This window comes from Simochromis diagramma, unplaced genomic scaffold (assembly GCF_900408965.1).
Source record: "Simochromis diagramma unplaced genomic scaffold, fSimDia1.1 OVJJ01000205.1, whole genome shotgun sequence".
In the NCBI taxonomy this organism is placed as follows: Eukaryota; Metazoa; Chordata; class Actinopteri; order Cichliformes; family Cichlidae; genus Simochromis; species Simochromis diagramma.
This window is the reverse complement of record NW_024386782.1, coordinates 222632-240886: the sequence shown is the minus strand read 5'-3', so window position 1 is coordinate 240886 and position 18255 is coordinate 222632. Positions and strand designations below refer to the sequence as shown.

Below are 18255 nucleotides of genomic sequence, written 5' to 3'. Positions count from 1 at the left end.
TGTGAACCCATTCTTTATTAGATACTAGCTTGTTTCAAACTAGTGATGTATGAAATCAGGTTGCATCATTAAAATTTAAAAGGGTACCCCTGTGCAGTTTTTGACCACTAGTAGCACAATAAAGCAACTTTCCAGAGGAGATTTCAGGAGCATTTGTTTGCATGCAATCACAGCAATACACATTCTTAACTCCTGATTTCAAACAATCCCAGTTTTCTGCGATGGCAGTGACATGCCAAGAAGTGCAATGCGGCACAGACTGACTCAGATGGCTACCATTAATGAATCTGCCAGTTGTGGACCTGTGAGGTGTCCGTTTCTGAGACTACAGACTCTTCCTCAGTTGTGCATTATGGTCTCCCAGTTCTCCTTCTATTCTGGTTAGACTGTGCGAATTTGAGAAGGGAGCAGTGCCCATGGCAGCATGAAATCTTCAGTTTTTTGGCAGGCTTAAAACAAAATCACTGACCACTTTTATAAAAATATTCTTTTTTTGGACTGTAATTGAACCCACAGAGGCTGATGCACAACAGAAACAGTTTCAGCTGTGCTACCATACTTAGAAAAGGCTGATCAGTCAGCGTTGATAAAGATAATAAACTTCGCTTAACTAACAACTGGAACTCCACCGGGACTCAACTGATGGCTTCTGATAACAAGCCACAGTTTGACTATTTGGGATACTTCATTAATAGTCATTATGTATTTCAGATGAATATAACCTTTCCAAGTAAATATTCTTAAGTCATCTCAAAATAAGGTTAAAAAGTTTAAAAACCACTGTTCAAATGTGTGTATATACGTGAAAAGAAAACATCAATACCACAGCTGATCATAAAGGCATCTGATTATTTTAAGTATGAAACACTCTTCAAACAAACTTTGCCTCCTAAGTTTATTCTCAAGCCAACTACTGTTGTTTTAAACAGATCATCATGATCATTAACATCAGTGTACTGAAAGCCTACTTGCCCACGTGGCCTAAATTACCCCCTCCAAGCCTAAGCATGGTGATTTTAAAGATTTATGGGGTTTTTTAAGGCATGAACTACAACAACTAACTATGTAACCCATCAACCTACCAATTTATGTCAGTACTAAAGTACAAACTGACACTAAATTAAATCTGTGCCAAATTCCATCTGCAACTAACTTTCATCCATCTGTCACCAACATACAAGAAGCTCATGATGAAATACATACTCAGCTTCATCAACATTTCCTTCAGGTAATTATTAATTAGATAGATAAGATAGTCAGATTAGATAATTTTGTAAAGTGTGACTTGCAGGTTCAGTTCTCCAAACTTCTGTGAGTGATCTGATAAGGACTGGATGGAAGAATTAAACAGCAACGACTAAAAAAATAAAAATAAAAAAAATTACAAAAAAAAACACCGCAATCTTTAAACCTGAAGGATTTTTCTCTCTTTAATTCTTCTTTTCACACCCTCATTACTTTCCTCTCTGCTCATTAATAATGTTTAATTAGTGCATATCTGGTTTCATCTCCTCAGCAGAAATATTTCATTCAGGAAGCGTGCTTGTGGTATTGAAGCAGTTGAGATGTTACAGAATGCCAGAAGGGCAAAACAATCAGTATGTGCATCAAACCGTCATTACAAATAATCATAGTTTCATGGTGGCAGTAACAGTATCAAAAAAAGGAAAAGAAAAAGGAAAAGAAAAAGTCATCAAGATAATCATTTTCAGCAATTTCCATCACCATGTTCTCTGTATTTTCCTCCTCATTTCTCTTTTCCTAATTTACAAGGATGGCATCATGCATACAAAGAGAAAGTAAAGAGAGCAGTTTCACTCTAATGTGATTGGTGTAGTGGAAAGAGGCCGTTAGTCTGATCAAAACTGAATAAACACCTTGCTGACATTTGCAATCTCAGCCACCACCACCACCCTTCTCGATCCATTTGACTCTTCCTTCTCCTACTTATCAGTCTCCCCCTCGTTCTGTCTGCTTTTCCTCCGTCCATCACCCTCAGTCTGCCGGATCATTTCACACTATTATCTCGCTCTACTCTACCTTCAAGTCTTTATCTCTGTCTTGTTTTCTCTCTTCAACCTTTTCACTCCTCCTCCTTTCTCCTCTCATTATCTCCTACTCTCTGCCTTTATGACACCACAGCCATTTTATTTCCCTTTCCTCTTCCCTATTACATCCCGCTCTGTCCATACCTTTCTCTTACGGGTGGTGAGGACCTGGAAGGGCTGGATCTGTTTCTTCTCGTGATCCCAGGCCACCGCCTCAGAGTCCAGGACACAAGATACAACAGAGTCCTTCTTCACCTGCGTGAAAAACCATGACAGAGCAACAAAGAAAAATAGATAAACAAAAAGATAAAAGATTGCGCTCAAGAGTGAGATGAGAAAGATGAGAAAGATTTTTTATAGATGAAGGGGGGAAAAAAAGCCAGACTGCATATAGGCAACATCTGCTGTAGCAAACAGAAGACTGCTGGATTTACTTCAATGAGACTTTCAATCTTCTGACAAACTTAGAGATTCAAACTCTGTTCATGTCTTTGAAAAGCGCCAAGTTGAGTCTCATACAGAGGCAATCATACCGAAGACATGTTCAGGTCGTTTCAGGACCCGCAGCTGCCCCCAATTTGTTGCCAAATGCTTTGGAAGACAGCACATTAGCATTTTTTATGCCCTACATGTGTATTGCTATCTTGAGCAGTCATGTCTTATAACTGAAGTCTTTTCTTCTTTTCAGACAGTTTCCAAACTGTTAAGCACGTCCCCTCTTTTGGTGGGACGCCCACATCTGGTCAAAAGCTTCACCAGAAACATTCTGCAGTTTGTTGTTTATCATTTCTGCATTAACTAAAGGCTTTGGCAGCTGATAGTTATTTCCCTGTGCAGGAAGACACTGATAGGGTTTAAGCTGCGGATAAACCGTCTAGCTCATGGGCAGATTATATTGACCATCACAGCCGAATCCCAAGATCAAACTGAGCAAACTGAGCGGCTGCTAATTAGCTGAGCCACCAAATCGTGTGTGAGGCTTTAATCCCTCACTTCCTGGTCAATTTGGGGACCTGTAGGATACCTCGAAATGTCTACATTTCTAATCTGAATCAGACTGGGAACTTATTAGCGAAGGAAATCTGAAAGGTAATCAGACACCTAATCAAAGCTAAGCGTAACAGACACTTTAGAGGTAACAGCTTGTTTGCAAACAGTCTGAAATATCAAACACAATCAGTTCTCCTCATAAGGTTATTAGGCTAAGTAATGAATTAATTACTAATTAATGGATCTGTATTAATATTAATGTATTAATATTAATTCATAATTTGAAACTTTAAGGCTCTGTGGTAGCCTGGGGAAAATTGGTTTTCCCTTATTAAAATGCAAAATAATGCAGCAAGGTGCTGTATAATCTAATCAAACCATCTTCTCCATGCAGGCAACCTGAGTTAGTTTGAAGTTTAACTCAGTGTGCTCACCAAGTGTGTTGGCACACACAAACACACTGCTATGAAATCATAATGTCAAGATAGGCAATGTAAATGATTATCTAAGCATTTTCTTTAATTAACTGTCTGCCACATTAATGATCAGTAATCAATTTCTGAGACAAAAACTTCACATAACCAACATGAGCCATTTTCAAAGCGCAAGAAATTCAGCATCTTAAATTATGAACCATTAACTTCACAAACCCATAAAAAGGAAAATTACTTCAAAAGATAGAAAGGCAATGTCATCACTCAAATCTATCTCGAGTCATCCAAATAATCAAGCAAAGACGCCAAAATCTAACACTATGTCTGTTTCCTCTTGCAATTTAGGAGGTAATAATGGTGAGAAAGAAAGGTGACAGAGAAGGAGAAAAAGTCTGAAAATAATCCATGAAATGCTGGTAAGGGGAGTGCAAAGAGAACAAGGCGAAGGAAGAGGAGCAAGGGAGGAAGGAACCAAAAAAAAAAAGAGTTAAAGAAAATGTTTTAAAAGTAAGGGAGAAAAAATGGTGCGAAAGAAATGGTGAGAAGGGAGACAGGGATGAGAAGAAACCGAAGGCAAAAACAAAAAAGGTGAGAGAAGGCACCAGTCAAGATCGTCGACAGGCGATGAAGAGAGAGCGAGAGCAAATACGTAAGAAGTGTAGAGGGAGTGAGAGGAGAAGGGTATAAGTGGCAGAGAGGCAGACCAGAAAGGTGAAATTGCAGACAGGTAGTATCAAAGCTTAAAAAAAGATGAGAGGAAGAGAGGCTGAATAAGACACGAGTGGAGAAAGAGAGGTGGGGGGAAAAAAGAAGAGAGCGAGCCAGGAGTAGTGAAGAATTGAACAAGTATCATCAAGACGTAATGAAGAAGAAAGGCGGGGAATGATTAGACAGGCAGACATGAGGGAAGTGGACGGAGAGAGCAATAAGGTGAGTGTGAGAGACAAAGATCCGTGTAGCTTTTAAAGTTATTAAAAAAAAAGGGAGGAAAATATCAGAAAGATGAAAGTCGGTGCGAGGGAAAGTTAGAGTGCAGATGTTATGAGAGAAGATGGGATACAGAGGTTAGATTGACTGAGGTGAGATATGAGCTATCATTTGAGTCATGTTGGCAAAAAGCTACTGTCCAGCAGGATGAGGAAAGAGATTTTACTTTCCTCCCATGTGGCAGAGGTGTGCTAGTTTATGTGAACAGCTCTAAAATCTTAAAACTAAACAAGGTCAAATAACTTTAATCTTATTGTGAAAAAAATCTTATTTTAAATAACACAATTAATCCCTAAAGCTCTTTCACAGCAGTCTGCTAGCTTTTCTTTTTGGATTTTTTAGACTTTTTATAGATCTTTTTCATAGCTGACAATATAACATGTCAAAACAGGAAAACCACATAATAATATAATATATAATCGATAACATTAACGGTGGTTTTATGCCACTTAGATGAGCTGGGTCTGGGGTTTGTTACTGTACACCGACTGGAAAGGCTTCCTCGACTACTTAATGGACCAGAGCAGCCGTTAATGTTAGTTCCACCTAAGCGTTTCCTGCTTGATGAGTCAAACTGTCTGAAGTGAAAAGGGTCTCCTAGAAAACTGACAGTAAGGAGATATAAGGGAATGAAAGAAGAGAAAGATAGGAACATCATGCAAATGCTTCTCAGCCAGCTTTCAACCATTTGAATAGGGATGAAGTTAATCAGTTGTGACTTAAACCCACAAAGACGTGAGAGTTCCCCGTCGTTGGAAAGCATTGAATGTGAAAGAGGATATCAAGAAGTTATGTAAAGCAAGTTAGTGTAAATTAAGTGGTCTTAAGTATAACATATAATACAAATATTGTTATTGTTTAACCCTTTACACCCCACAAGTTTCCTGTGTCCCAAGTTAGAACTACCTGTCAGTAAGTATAAGCACATCGACAATTTATCAACTGTTGGCAGACGCAGCCAGTGGGGAGACCTAAACAGACGTGGAGAAGATCTGTCGAGAGCGAAGTGAAGGCCGTCGGAATGACGTGGACCCAGCTAAAGAGAACAACCCAGAACAGAGTCCGTTGGCGTGGTGTTGTTGCGGACCTATGCTCCCCCAGGAGTCAACAGGAAAATTGATTTGGCAGACGCAGCCAACAGTCGATGGGAAAGAAGTATTGTAGAGATGAGAATCGAGAACTAGGAAACTGGTTCCAATCTGTCCAGTTCATCAAGCTCATATGCCTCCAAACTTGCTATTTCATTTAAACCAGAATTTTACATGGTTGTCTGAAGGCTGCACAAAGCTGAGCAATGTTGTCCAACTTGTGGAAGTGGAGGTTATGCACACCAGCTTTTTTCCTACACTGTGTTCAGACCATAGACTGTGGAGGGTAAAGGCACTGTGACATCAGCCATTGGTTTTGGCTCAACATTCTTAAAACCTTAACTTTAGCATCGTGGACAACGCCATGCTACATTTCTGGAGTCAGAAGCTGTATCCTGGGACCAGATGGGGACACTAGCCAGATATGTTAGCGAGCTTTTACCATGAAGTGCAGAAATGCAATGCAGACAAACACGTCTGCTTGTTAGACCTATGGAACAAACTAATAAGGAATTTGACTCCGGAAGCACAAACTTCTTCAATATTGTGGACAACAAAGCAAGTCATACTATTAGTCAGACAAACCACTGAAAATGTTTTAAGAAGCATAAACAGCATGAACGTAATGGAGATGGTCAAACTCAGTTACTCAAATGAGCTTAATTGAAGCTGAGCAACAATTTTACTACCCCACTGTATCAACTTCAAAAATACTAATGGCTGCTGGTGTTGACCCTCAAGCTCCTAGTAAATGCATCTATGGTAAAAATGTGAAAAGCCTAAAAGTTTTTCTGAAAAGTTGCCCTCTGACCATGAAATTGAGGTCGAGGTCGCTGCGATTTGGGTAGATGGAACTATTGTATCAATTTTAAAATCCAACGTCACCTCATTCTTGAGTAATCATGATAACAAACTTGGGTGTCCACACCACCCACGAGGTGGAGTGATGATGAAATTCAGCTTTCTGTGGCTGAAGGGTTAAAAACCTCTTTAGGTCCAGTTTTTTTCTGCTCTAGAGAAAACAAATTTGGATTCTATCAGCAAAATAATAAAGAATAAGATATTATCATTGATAAATGTTATAAATATCTTCTTATAGATAAAATGTAGAAGTGAAACTAAACTCAAGCAGCACAGATTTAGTCGGGGATGAACTCAGAGAGGCATTTAAAAACAAAACACAGCCGCACATAAAGAGCCAATCAGTTTAACACAAGACACTGATTAGATTTGGGGGGGTGCTTATTCCCTGATGATATGTTCACAGGTTGGAATAATTAACGGCTGACTGTACTGACGTCCGGAGGGAACATGACCTCTGTGAACCATCATGAGTCATACACTGGAAAATTAGTTGCATGTTTGACCTGCAACTGCAACCTTCAGGTCTGCATCTTCGCATTCTCCCCTTGAAGTCAACAAAATACGTCTAGGATCTAATTAATGACAACCTTGACACCACAAAATACCTTTCAACATGAGGAAACAAAGTGTGAACTCTACAAAAGGTCAAGTCTGACCTGCAAACTAAAATACTTACCAAAATTATGACATGATGTGATTCTTTTGCTTTCTTGCTACCGGTGTTGTGTTGCCATTTTTTTTTTCCCTGAATTTGTTGTGAGAAACACCACCTGTTTCCACTAACAAGCTCTAGTAATTAATAACGTCTTAATAAATTCTTGCACAGGAACCCATTAGAAATATTACACATCTATTCTGAGAATTCATCTGATTCGATAATCTGCTCTAATTAGCACAGACCAGATGGGAATTTATTTTAATGTCAATGACGTTTCAATAATAGCTGTGCATCCAACAAAAGGCTTGAAAACCAAATAAATGAGAGCAGAGTGCAAACTGATGTAGATTCATTTGGTACTTGACTGCAGTTCCTTACTACAGCAGAAAAACACACTCAGCAGGCACTGAAGCAGTGAGCACGTTCAGATAACCTCAGGCCAAGTGCCAAAGTTTCAGGTAGTGGTGCTCTTTTTCTCACTCCCCACTCAAGCAGATCCTCACTAATTTGGCAAGCCTTCCCACGGCTGAAATTTAAAGGTAAAACTGCAACAATGTGTGTTTTTGACATCTATTAGAGAGATGGCAAGCTGGTTAAAATTCCCATCCTGAGTGGACAACTCAGTAGATTTAAAACAAAAAAAGAAATCTAATGGCCAGCAGCAGCTCTCGATGAGTGCAGGGAGAGTAAGGACAGGAAAGAACAAATAAACTGAACAGGGGTTTCCAACTGTGACAAATCTAAGGCAGAAAGGAGAAGTATGCACATGGAAACGAGACAGATGAGAGATAGGCGAGAAGAACCACCAAAGTGACGAGGCAGTGAGCAGGATAAATGTGTTCAGCTGTTATCCGCTACGCTGTAAAAGGCCTCATTTGACAATCACACTCTCCTCTCTCCCAAAGGGCTGAGCTGCGGTGTGGAAGTGTTTTACCTTGGGAATGCGGGAGATGATATCTGGGTATTTGCTGGTGTTGTCTTCCTGGTTGCGGCTGAATATTCGAACCTCGCCACTCTCCAAAATGTGAATCTGTAGAGGAAAACAAAAAAAGTCGCAATAAAATAGATAAACACAAAACGGCATGATTTATGTGTTGGTTAAAACATGTAAAATTACAACAACAACAACAAAAAGAGACTTGATGTTGCATTCAGATACAGATGGATCGACTTGTAAAGAATTCATGGACCTCAAGGAGGAAGAACAACAGCTATTGTTATTAACAACTAACCACAGGAGATGCATGTGTAGGTGGAATTCATTACCGGCTCTTATTATGCCAAGATAACAGTATAATAGTTGAAGTGTCAGATAGGACAAACGTATTCGGGCAAATATAAAATCATAACTTATGTTGTTTAACAGGATATTTAAAGGAAAACATTCAGTCTACACATGAGGTGCCTGCTACATTTATCCTTCTTTATGCAGAAGATACATTTAAAATCTCTTGTGCAAAAGTGTTCTGATTGGGACAGGCAGCTCACTAAATACACAAAGATAGACACGATAACATTCACAGTCAGATTTTTACCGATTCCAAATCATTTAAAATTACCTTCAATTCATTTAGTAAGACCAGCTCACCAAGCTTTAGTTGATATTACTTAAAATTCAAATGCTCCTTTTGCCCAATTAAGTGGGAGCTTTGGGGACAGAATGAAGAAATAAGTCCTGGGAATGAAGAGAGCAACTGCCCACACAGTAAGATTATGAAATCATGCAAGCATTATCAATACATACATGCACACAGGATGGATTCCTGACCAATTAGCACCAGTTTTCTGTCAATCTATTCCGGTAATCGGCTCAGTCTTCCAGACTAATGACTATCTTTATGTAAATATGTATTCTCAAGGAACATACAGCTGACAACATTTATGGTCACTCAGAGGAGAAGGTTTTTCCTACCTAGTGTAGGGGTGATCATTAAACTGAGGCTTCAACAATTGGTCTCCCAATTATTTTCTAGATTAATGGATTAACTGTCAGGTCACCGAAATGACCAAATGAGCAAGTAAATGGCAGAAAATCACAAGACAGCTACGCTGACACATAATGTGTTTCAGCAGTCCATCTCATGCAACAGGATAAACACCTTAGCTTAATCAATCCAGCTGTCTACATATGCAACATAATGGCTTGTGTTTTACTTTTACTATTGTGTTGTGCTTCATATACAAAACTACAGTAATTGTCTATTAGGCTCTTAATTCTTCCAATACACGGGTTATCTGCAGGTCATCACATAATGTGCATAAACACATCTTATGTGGAAAATGTTAGCAGCTGCTCCTCTGCTAATGCAAGACAGTCTAGTTTGATTCAAGTGTCACGTAAAACAAAGAAAAAAAGATGATGCAGAGGAAATATATTAAGTTGTAGCTTTATATTTATATTTTACTGATTCAGTTCACAATATTCTTCATTTATTTTATCCTTTGTTTAGGTGCAGCCGCTCAGTTAATCCAGCGTATGAAACAAGCCGTTTTAGCTCGTCTCCCTTTAAGCCAGCTTTCTTCTGGGGCTCCTGCACTCTCAGCTATAGCTGTGTGCCTGATATGAGATATAGGGAGATCCACTAACATCAAACAGAGTCAAAAGTAGACTAAACTGTTTGAGATAGAGCATTTAGAAGAATCTGAAGCCTGGCTTTAGGCTCACAGGGATTACTTGTGCATACACTGAGCTCATTATTTGAAAATATGTCCATGTTTAACATGAAAATCTACCAGTGTAACAGTATGCATATTTCAGAAAATAAGGAAAAGTCTAATAGTTCCCCTTTAAGAAACTAATGCTACATTCCATTTGAAGTACAAAGTCATAAATTCTGACTTCCCAGTCAGACCTTTTAGCTGGAACGCAGGGTAAAGTTGGCCTTGAGGTGGCAGTAGCGTGCATAAACATGGAGTAAAACTGTAGAACATTTCATCTGTACTAGTACCGCTTTGTATTTGTGACTAAATAAGCCATACACAGAGTACAGACCAGGCTGTATCCATGAGTATACTGCTGCTGTGTTGTTAAACACGCCAAATAAAGATAAATAAAAAGCCTTTGTGTTGTACTGCTGGGCGACAACTGAATGCCTCTAACATCCTAGGGAGCAAAACACTGCCTGTTTTTCTGACTGGTACTAGTACCAAGGGAAATGAACCACAGTGGGTTTACCATTTCAGCTGGAAAATCTGTTCTGGTAATAAACTTATTTTCACTGCATTTGCCAATCAGCTAACTGAGTTAGTCGAATGACAGACAAGATCTTAACGCAGGTGAGAGACAAAGACTGTTGCTCCTTATATCTTGAAGTTTCCCATACTGTGTCGAGTGCAATGACGACAAATAAGCCATTGTCTCACACACACACACACACACACACACACACACACACACACACACACACACACACACACACACAGTTGGGTCAGCTCATCGTCAGGCTGATCTCTCACACTCTCTCAGTATAAATGTTCCCTTTGGGTTTTCTGTCTTGTGTGCAGGTGTAGTCTGTTCTCTTTTCAAGTGTATGTGGGGCCATGTGTGGCTTAACTCACATGCTTCCAAGTTATCCACTCAACAGTCACTTTTTCTATACGGTCATTTAGCTTTTCTAGTAGAAACATCTATTGCATGTCTGTTCACACTGACATTATGAGCTTTAGATAAATTTAGGGATTCAAACTCAAACTGATATTTCACAAACGAATTGAAACTGTTGCTCATTAATACTCAGAGATATGAACATTAGCACAACAACTGTCCACGTTTTTGCCCTCGTGACGTCTCTTCTATTCAGCTCATTTCTTTTCTAACCATTACATGTGTTTAACCCCCATTTTTCAAATTAACTACCTAGGATATCTGCAGATTTTGTTTATTTTTTAACCTTCAGACAGGGACATCTAATTATTTTGCTCATTTACAGTTTTTTTTTCTTCAGCTGTCATACAGAGCAAAGCTGACTTTCTGTTGGCTGCAATATCTGACCACACAATCATTTGCATACACACAAACACACTCACACACAGACAGAAGGTTGAGTAGTGAATCGTGAGTCCCCCTGCTGGCCGTTTAAGGTAAAGTCCACTGCAGTGAGGCCAGAGAGAAGAGGACGTCATACGGCTTGCTCGCCGGCTCGCTCCCTCTTCGCATCCAGTTCCTCTGTTTCTGTTTCTCCCTCTTGCTCTTCATCTTTCTTCTTCTCAATTCAACTCAGTTCAAAGGCACTTTATTGGCATGACTGTCCAAAATTAACAATACAGCTGGAGGGGTTTACATTACAATCTCTCTCTTGCTGCGTTTCTGTACGTCTCCCTCGAAATTTCCACATACCCTCTTTTCTCTCCTGTTGTGGTTTGGACTCCCTTTTTCTCTGATCTCTCTTGTCTTCTCCGTCTCTACCTTCTTGCCTCATGTCTCTTCATCTCCCCCCCATCCACCACCTCCACCTCCTCCTCCCCTCTAGCCCACAGTGGCAGAAGTAGCTCACTCTACCCACAGGCCCAAGGTATAAGCAGCACTACTATTTATCTTAAAAGAATAGGCACAGGCACACGTATACACACTGTCAAGTGAACAGGCAGTGAGAGTCACAGAACAGCAATACTTCATACTCAAAAGAACACAGCCAAAAGCTATATGCATGCAAAATTCAGCAGGCATATGTCTGGTGCCAAATACAAGAAAAACAAACAGTTGCACTCTGTCACTTTGCACAAACACAGACCTGTGCACGCTCCCCGTCGTATTTGTACTCGCAGGTGAACGCTGCCTCATCAAACTTCTTCATCACTTCGCCAACACCCTTAGTTGGGTGAGCCAACATGGGTCTCAGTGGTACACCTGGAAGAAAAAGGGTGAATAGTGGGAGAACTGGAGTAAGTAAACGGCTAAAAAACGGCTAAAAACAACCAGACGAAGACTATTCTTTATGGTTCTTGTGTAGAGAAAGACTAACACTAGGAGGGCTAGTGCTAACAGAGCTTCTGGTTCCAAGAATCTCGTATCCTTTTGCAACAAAAAATTTAAATAAAATAAACCAAGAAAATGTGAAACTGGCTTCAACAACACATTCCCACATGACACATCAGCATCACACCCACAACTGTTTCTGTGACAAAACCACAGTCGAAATTAGTTTGTTTGTACTCCCATTTGGCCTCAATATTAACGTTCTGACTCACATTCCCTTGGGCTGTGCTGCTAAGTTAAGCTTCAAAAGCAGCAGACATAGCATGATATAATGAAAATATACCAAACAAATTCCTTTAATTGCAGCTTACAGAGCAAGAAGCCCAATATGAAAGTACTGCAACATTTTGTCCAAATTGGCTGGTGTTATGCAAACACTCACCAGCTCCTTTAACTATCTCACATTTCAGAACAAAACAGGCCCCTGAAGAACAATTATTTACCTGCCAAAATAGCGGCTAGATTGCTCTAACTGACCAACAACGGCCAATTTAGTTTCCCAATTTAGTATCGTTCAGATGGTGGCTTGTATTAATTTCCTACGTTGGTGCCAAGTCTCCTTATCACAAATAGCCTGACAAGAGTATAATTGGGACCTAATCCTTAGTTTAGGGTATCTTCTATCTTTCTGTGATAAACGACTTAACTAAAATAACTGACTCACCTCCACTGAATTGATCAATAAACACACACCAATCACTGCTTTGGATCTTACAACCTTTCTGCCTCTTGACTGGTTGCTTACCTGGAGTGAGCTTGCAGTGATTGGGCAGCTGGTCTATGCCCTCTTTTAGCAAAACGGGGATCAGAACGTCGTAATTGGGCATCTCGCTGTATGGGAGAGAGCAGGGCAGCGAGTTAGACATGAGACAGGGTGATTGGAAAGAATCCCCCACCTCACCTCACCTCCCAAAAAAAGAGAAGAAAAAAATCAATATGTTCAAAAAAGGAATGTGAGGGAGAATGAGGGACGGGACTTAAAGGGGGCGATGAGGCATTGTGGTGGTGCCGAGGAGAGAGTGCAAATTGAAACAAGGGTGTTTGTTGAGGCTTCAGTTACCAGTAAGTCTGTTTGAGAATGAGGCTCTTCTCTTCAATCCACGCCCGCCTGCTCTCAGCACTCATTCCCTTCCCTGCGTCGATCACAGCGGGAGGAAAACCTATAAGGAAAGAGGGGGAGGGGGGGAAATGCATTTCAAACAGATCTTTGCAAGTGTTTGAACATTTGTATGACCTAACATTTGTTGGATGAGAGTTCAGAAGCACTTCAAAGGCCAGGAAATATACAAGACTTGCAGCAATTACTTGAGTATTGCTGCACTTCACTTTTATTCATTTATTTATTTATTTAGCTCAACAATGAACAGTGAAGACTGGATTTAATTCCCACTGTGAAGTCCAAATTAATTATATTGTTTCCCAGTATAACATTAATAATTATGATACATTTAAACTATGACTGAATAATAATTTATTAAGTTAAATTATTCATCACCATGAGCCTCTTCAGCCCAACAAATAATTTGCTCTGAGTTGACCTGCCTGATTAAATAATGGCTAAATAAATAAATAAAAATGTTAAGAAAAACATTTCCAGACCAGGCCACAGATCAATGCAAATTTCCCCTATGAGCCTCTGGTCTAATTGACTCTTATTAAAGCACACCTCCAGTCGTGACTAAGCAACTCATTTTAATAAGTCTAGTGTTAGTAAGAGCGCTGAAAGTAGGTGGTAAAGCGAGGCTGTCAAAACTTTCTTCGTAAAGAGATGAATTTAGCAACAGATCAGGTCAGAAAACGTGTTAAATATTTCAAATCCATGGATGATGTACACTGCTCTTTCAAGCTGAAGCTGATCTATGACTGCTCTAATTCATGCGAAGAATATTTTAACGCTGATTTAATGACTAGCCTAAAAATAAAGCACATCATTACTTGCTCTAACACTCCACCTCCTCCTCCATCGTTGTCACCTCCAAGTTAGGATTCAGATTCAACTTTTACAAAGAATAATTGGATCATACCACCACAAATCTAATTATTTTAACCATTTCAAGTATGCAAAGTTCACCGTGTGAGAAAATATATGAATTTGAAATATACATTGATCTGAAGTTCGCATGAGACTCAAACAATCAGAAAATTCCCAAAACTACCGGGCTAAAAGTTGGAATTGTGTACATCAGTGGCTTTAAGAAGCTACCACAACAAAAATATCAAATGATTTGCAGATTCAACCCCCAGAATCCGCCTGTCGTGATCTTCTTCCCACTAAAATCACTCAAGTTCTGCTGCATAATGCTATTTAACGACTGGTTCCCAAATCTGCCGAAATGTTGGCTGGTTCTTGAAAGGGACGGGAGAAGAAATGGCTCAACAACAGCTTATCGTTGGTGGAAACATGTACTTGATCACAGTGTAAGACACATCTACCAATTTGATTGTGCTTTGATCCATCCATAATCTCCTCCTCCACCTCCCAATCTGTGTTTTGTTTTGTTTTTTCAGTGCAGAGAAGTTTATTATGAACTATGCCTAAAGCTTTCAAAATGCAAGTAAGGCACAGAGGGATGACATACTTCATATCTTATTCTTTCCCCCCTCCTAGTTTAGCAGCAATGCAACAACTCCCGAATCATTTGCTGCACAAACTGAAAAGCCTGCAGCTTGATACTGAACAATCTGACAAGGACTGGCAATCGGGATTCTATTAGCCCCAACAGTGTGGCACAGTAAACTCGTTTGGTTTCGCAAATCAAGTAGAAATCATTTCAATATTTAGTCCTTTCACTGTTAACCTCCCTTCTCTCCTTTTCTTGAGTTTGGTGTAACGCAAAGAGTGATGATTTACATCAGAAGGTACTCGGCTATGTAACAAATTCGTTTACAAATTAAAACAACCAGTTAACCAAAGCTCTGTACACATCATAGGGCAAGAAACCTCTGAATATGTGCAACAGGGCAAGAAAAAAATAGGATTTGAAAAACTCATATGACCAATTAGTAAAATTAAATTAAATTAAAATTTAATGCCAAATATTAGCATAACCCAGAATGAAAGTGAAACATGGATATCTTTAAATTTTTATTAAGTGTCAATAGAGGGAAGTAAGGGAAGGACAGAGGGAGGGAAGGCACTGAATTGTAAAATGTCAGAGTATGCAAGCGATTTCAAGCCACCACCACACTGACTGTAAAACAGCTGGATTCAGGTGAGATGCAGAGACGGAGTAAAAGAAGTTCTGATTTTGAAAAGTCTGTACAAGATTTGGCAGCCACTTAAACCAAAAGTTCACTAGGAAAGGATCTTTTCATGGTGAGTGCTCACAGGAGGAATGATTGAAACAGAAAAAAAGCTTTCTTTCTTCTTCTTTCATATACTTATGGAAACCTGGCTGCTGTTTAAAAAAAACAACAAAAAAAAAAAAGAACTTTTCCTTTAAAATTACCTTGTCCAGGTGGGGTCAAGCAGACAGCTTGGCTCAGTGCAGAGAGCACACTTTGCTCAGCAAGACCAATCCTCAGCTTTCCAGCCAGAGACCTGTCCATCAGAACCAAAAGTTCAACAGCAGTCAGAAGACACACCTATTTGCACCAAGTCAAGTCAGTTATTTGTACCTAGCTACCTTGAACAACACCTGCAAGCAGAGATTGAAAATAAAACATAATAATAAAATATAAAGGATACCCATAAAATGGTTTGCAGCCTTGACTTGAGTTTTTTCCCCCTTTTTCTATTTTAACCAGACCTCAGGAGTTAGCAGTGAACCTGACTGAGAAAGCCAGGCGTAATGCAAACTTAATTATTTCAAATTATCAAAAAAAAAACAAAAGGCAGTTACAATTTTGTCTATTCACCTGGATCAAGAAACGCGTTGGTCAACAAGCTCCACCTAGAAGAATCTTTCTGTAGGTGACCCAGTGGCAGGTTTCTCACCCGGTTGGCTTTTGGCAGCACACCACTAAGAGATCACTTGATTGCCTACTCACCTTTGCCCTAACTGTGCTATCAAGTCCTCCCACCCCTACTCCTCTTTTTACTGTCTGCACATAAAGACATTGCAAGATGGAAGTTCCCAAGCCCCCCATTTATTTTTCCTATGTGCATTATATTCAGTTATAACACTAAAGGATGTAATGTTAAAGGAAAATCCTTCTTTATGAATAATCAAGTTAAATAATCCAAGATTTCACTTAATAATAACACTAATGGACTTTGATTGTGATGTTTTTTTGCCATAATCATACAGTCACACTCTGCTTTACTGTAGATAGGATCTAGTGATTGAGAGAGAATTAGGGCAATATTGCTAAAAGCTCCTTTTCGCAACCATTAGAAAGAATGCAGGTCTAAAAGATTTCTGCTTCTGCAGTATTTTTCAGACTCCAAGGCTACATTCATCTTTTATATACATGGCTAAACACTTCCAACGTATACACAGAGGGTTATGGAGTTATTATGCATTTCTGCGTCTATAAATGTGCAGACGCCCATGTATGCCTGTGGTCACACGTGCAGCCAAGGCTGTGTGTGCATGTGTGTGAGAGAGAGTCTTATTTTACCTGACTATGTAGCGGGCCTCTGAAAAGCGGCATGCCACAAAGAGGCCTTTGATGATGTCGATTTTCTTATTCATGGCCTGAGGCAGGCGGGAGGAAATTGAGATTCACAGAAGAAGAGCGAGAAGAGACAGAATGCAAAAAGACTGAGGTCACCAGCGAGTACAAACTCCATGTTCAATACAGAGGAAAAAAATAAAAATAAAAAATGACCCAGCAGCAACCATGAAGGGAAAAGCAACTAATTGTACAAGAGAATCAAGGCAGGTAACAACTTATTCAAATGGTGGAAAATTAACCTTGCCCCTCTGAAGCAGACAAATAAACTATTAATTTCTTGTTCGATACACACATTAACATTCGATACGTCACATTAACATTTCCTTTCTTTTTTCCCGTCCATGACCTCAATACTGAGAGGCAAATAGAGCGAAAACAATATTTTCCCAAGACTGCTCTCCTCTAATGAAAATGTTATTCTGTGGCTCACCGAGTTCCCACTCATGCTGGCAATTTCCTTCAATTTCCTGAACACGCCCCCTGCTGTCAGACTGGCCGGCTGAAACATCATGCGCTGGTTGCTACGGGAGCTCTCGGCCACTAGGCCCAAATCTCCTTTCTCCTGTGCCTCTGCTTTGATTTTGTCCAATTGTCGCCCTGGAAACAAGAGTGAAACGGTAAATAGCAGCAGCCTTGCTGGCTGATGAGCTTCAGAGAAGGGTGGCATCAGCAGTTAGGCTGGGAATGCACAAGCAAGTGTTTGGGTGCAGCAGAGTGCTTCCACATGTTCGTGTGTGTGCGCGCTTATTACCAGTGGCTTGAGCAACAGCTTTCATCAGCACCGTCTCGCCAACACCAAGCTCCATCCCTAGATAGGCAGGACCGAGTTGGTTCAGACACAGATACACGCAGCAGAGCAGGTCATCTAGGAAGGAGAACACATATGAAGGCTTTATTATACTCCAAACACAGCAGGGTACACACACACACCTCCAGACAAGTCTGCAAAGAGAAGCACATACACACAAATAAAAACAGATACCACCAAAAACAGCACAGTAAACCCACATACAGACACACAAACTCAGGCACATGGATAGACACACTCAAGCAGCGACTCAAATACACAACCACACTCTGAGACAACAGCAGGCGGCACAAGTGTGGGCACTCAAAACTCTTGACGCACAAATGAACATCCACAAAATCACATTCAAATACATACAGACAGGCAACACAAGACTAAGGGGTTTCCACCAGAAAAGTTGTTGACTGTGGCAGCTTTGGCTTCAACCAGCAATCTTTCCTTCCTCCCCAGAGTCCCGTGTTCTGGGTGCTGGCTGGATTTGTTATAAAAATGTAGCAGGTATCTTTTATTTTTTAAGGGTTGGCAAGTATGACAAATTCCCTGGATGGAGTTTCCACCAACTACTGGCATGACTAGACTGGATGTAGAATTTCTTGTGGTTCATTTATCGGGCATCAAACTTGGTAGAATTGCAGCTGAAAGTTTTTAGTAATATTAGCATCACTGATATGTGTAATTGTTTTGCTTTTTTTAAATTCTCTTATTTACAGTGTACATTATGTGGCAGAAAATCTGTCAATATTAAGAGTTTTTTAAGTCATTCTTGACAGAACAAGCCAAAGT

General features: G+C 39.9%; 1 protein-coding gene across 1 annotated transcript in view; it reads right to left on the bottom strand.

Annotated features, from left to right (window-relative positions):
* The window catches only part of lig1 (ligase I, DNA, ATP-dependent), a 65005-nt gene that overhangs the window by 25922 nt on the left and 20828 nt on the right, over positions 1–18255 (bottom strand). Inside the window, exons 11-19 of the mRNA XM_040014381.1 lie at positions 17416–17529; positions 17095–17261; positions 16608–16684; positions 15494–15585; positions 13105–13204; positions 12790–12875; positions 11800–11915; positions 8004–8099; positions 2193–2303 (exon numbers count right to left, since the gene is read on the bottom strand). Of these exons, the coding sequence (XP_039870315.1) occupies positions 2193–2303; positions 8004–8099; positions 11800–11915; positions 12790–12875; positions 13105–13204; positions 15494–15585; positions 16608–16684; positions 17095–17261; positions 17416–17529 (959 nt within the window). The remainder of the gene's footprint in view (positions 1–2192; positions 2304–8003; positions 8100–11799; positions 11916–12789; positions 12876–13104; positions 13205–15493; positions 15586–16607; positions 16685–17094; positions 17262–17415; positions 17530–18255) is intronic.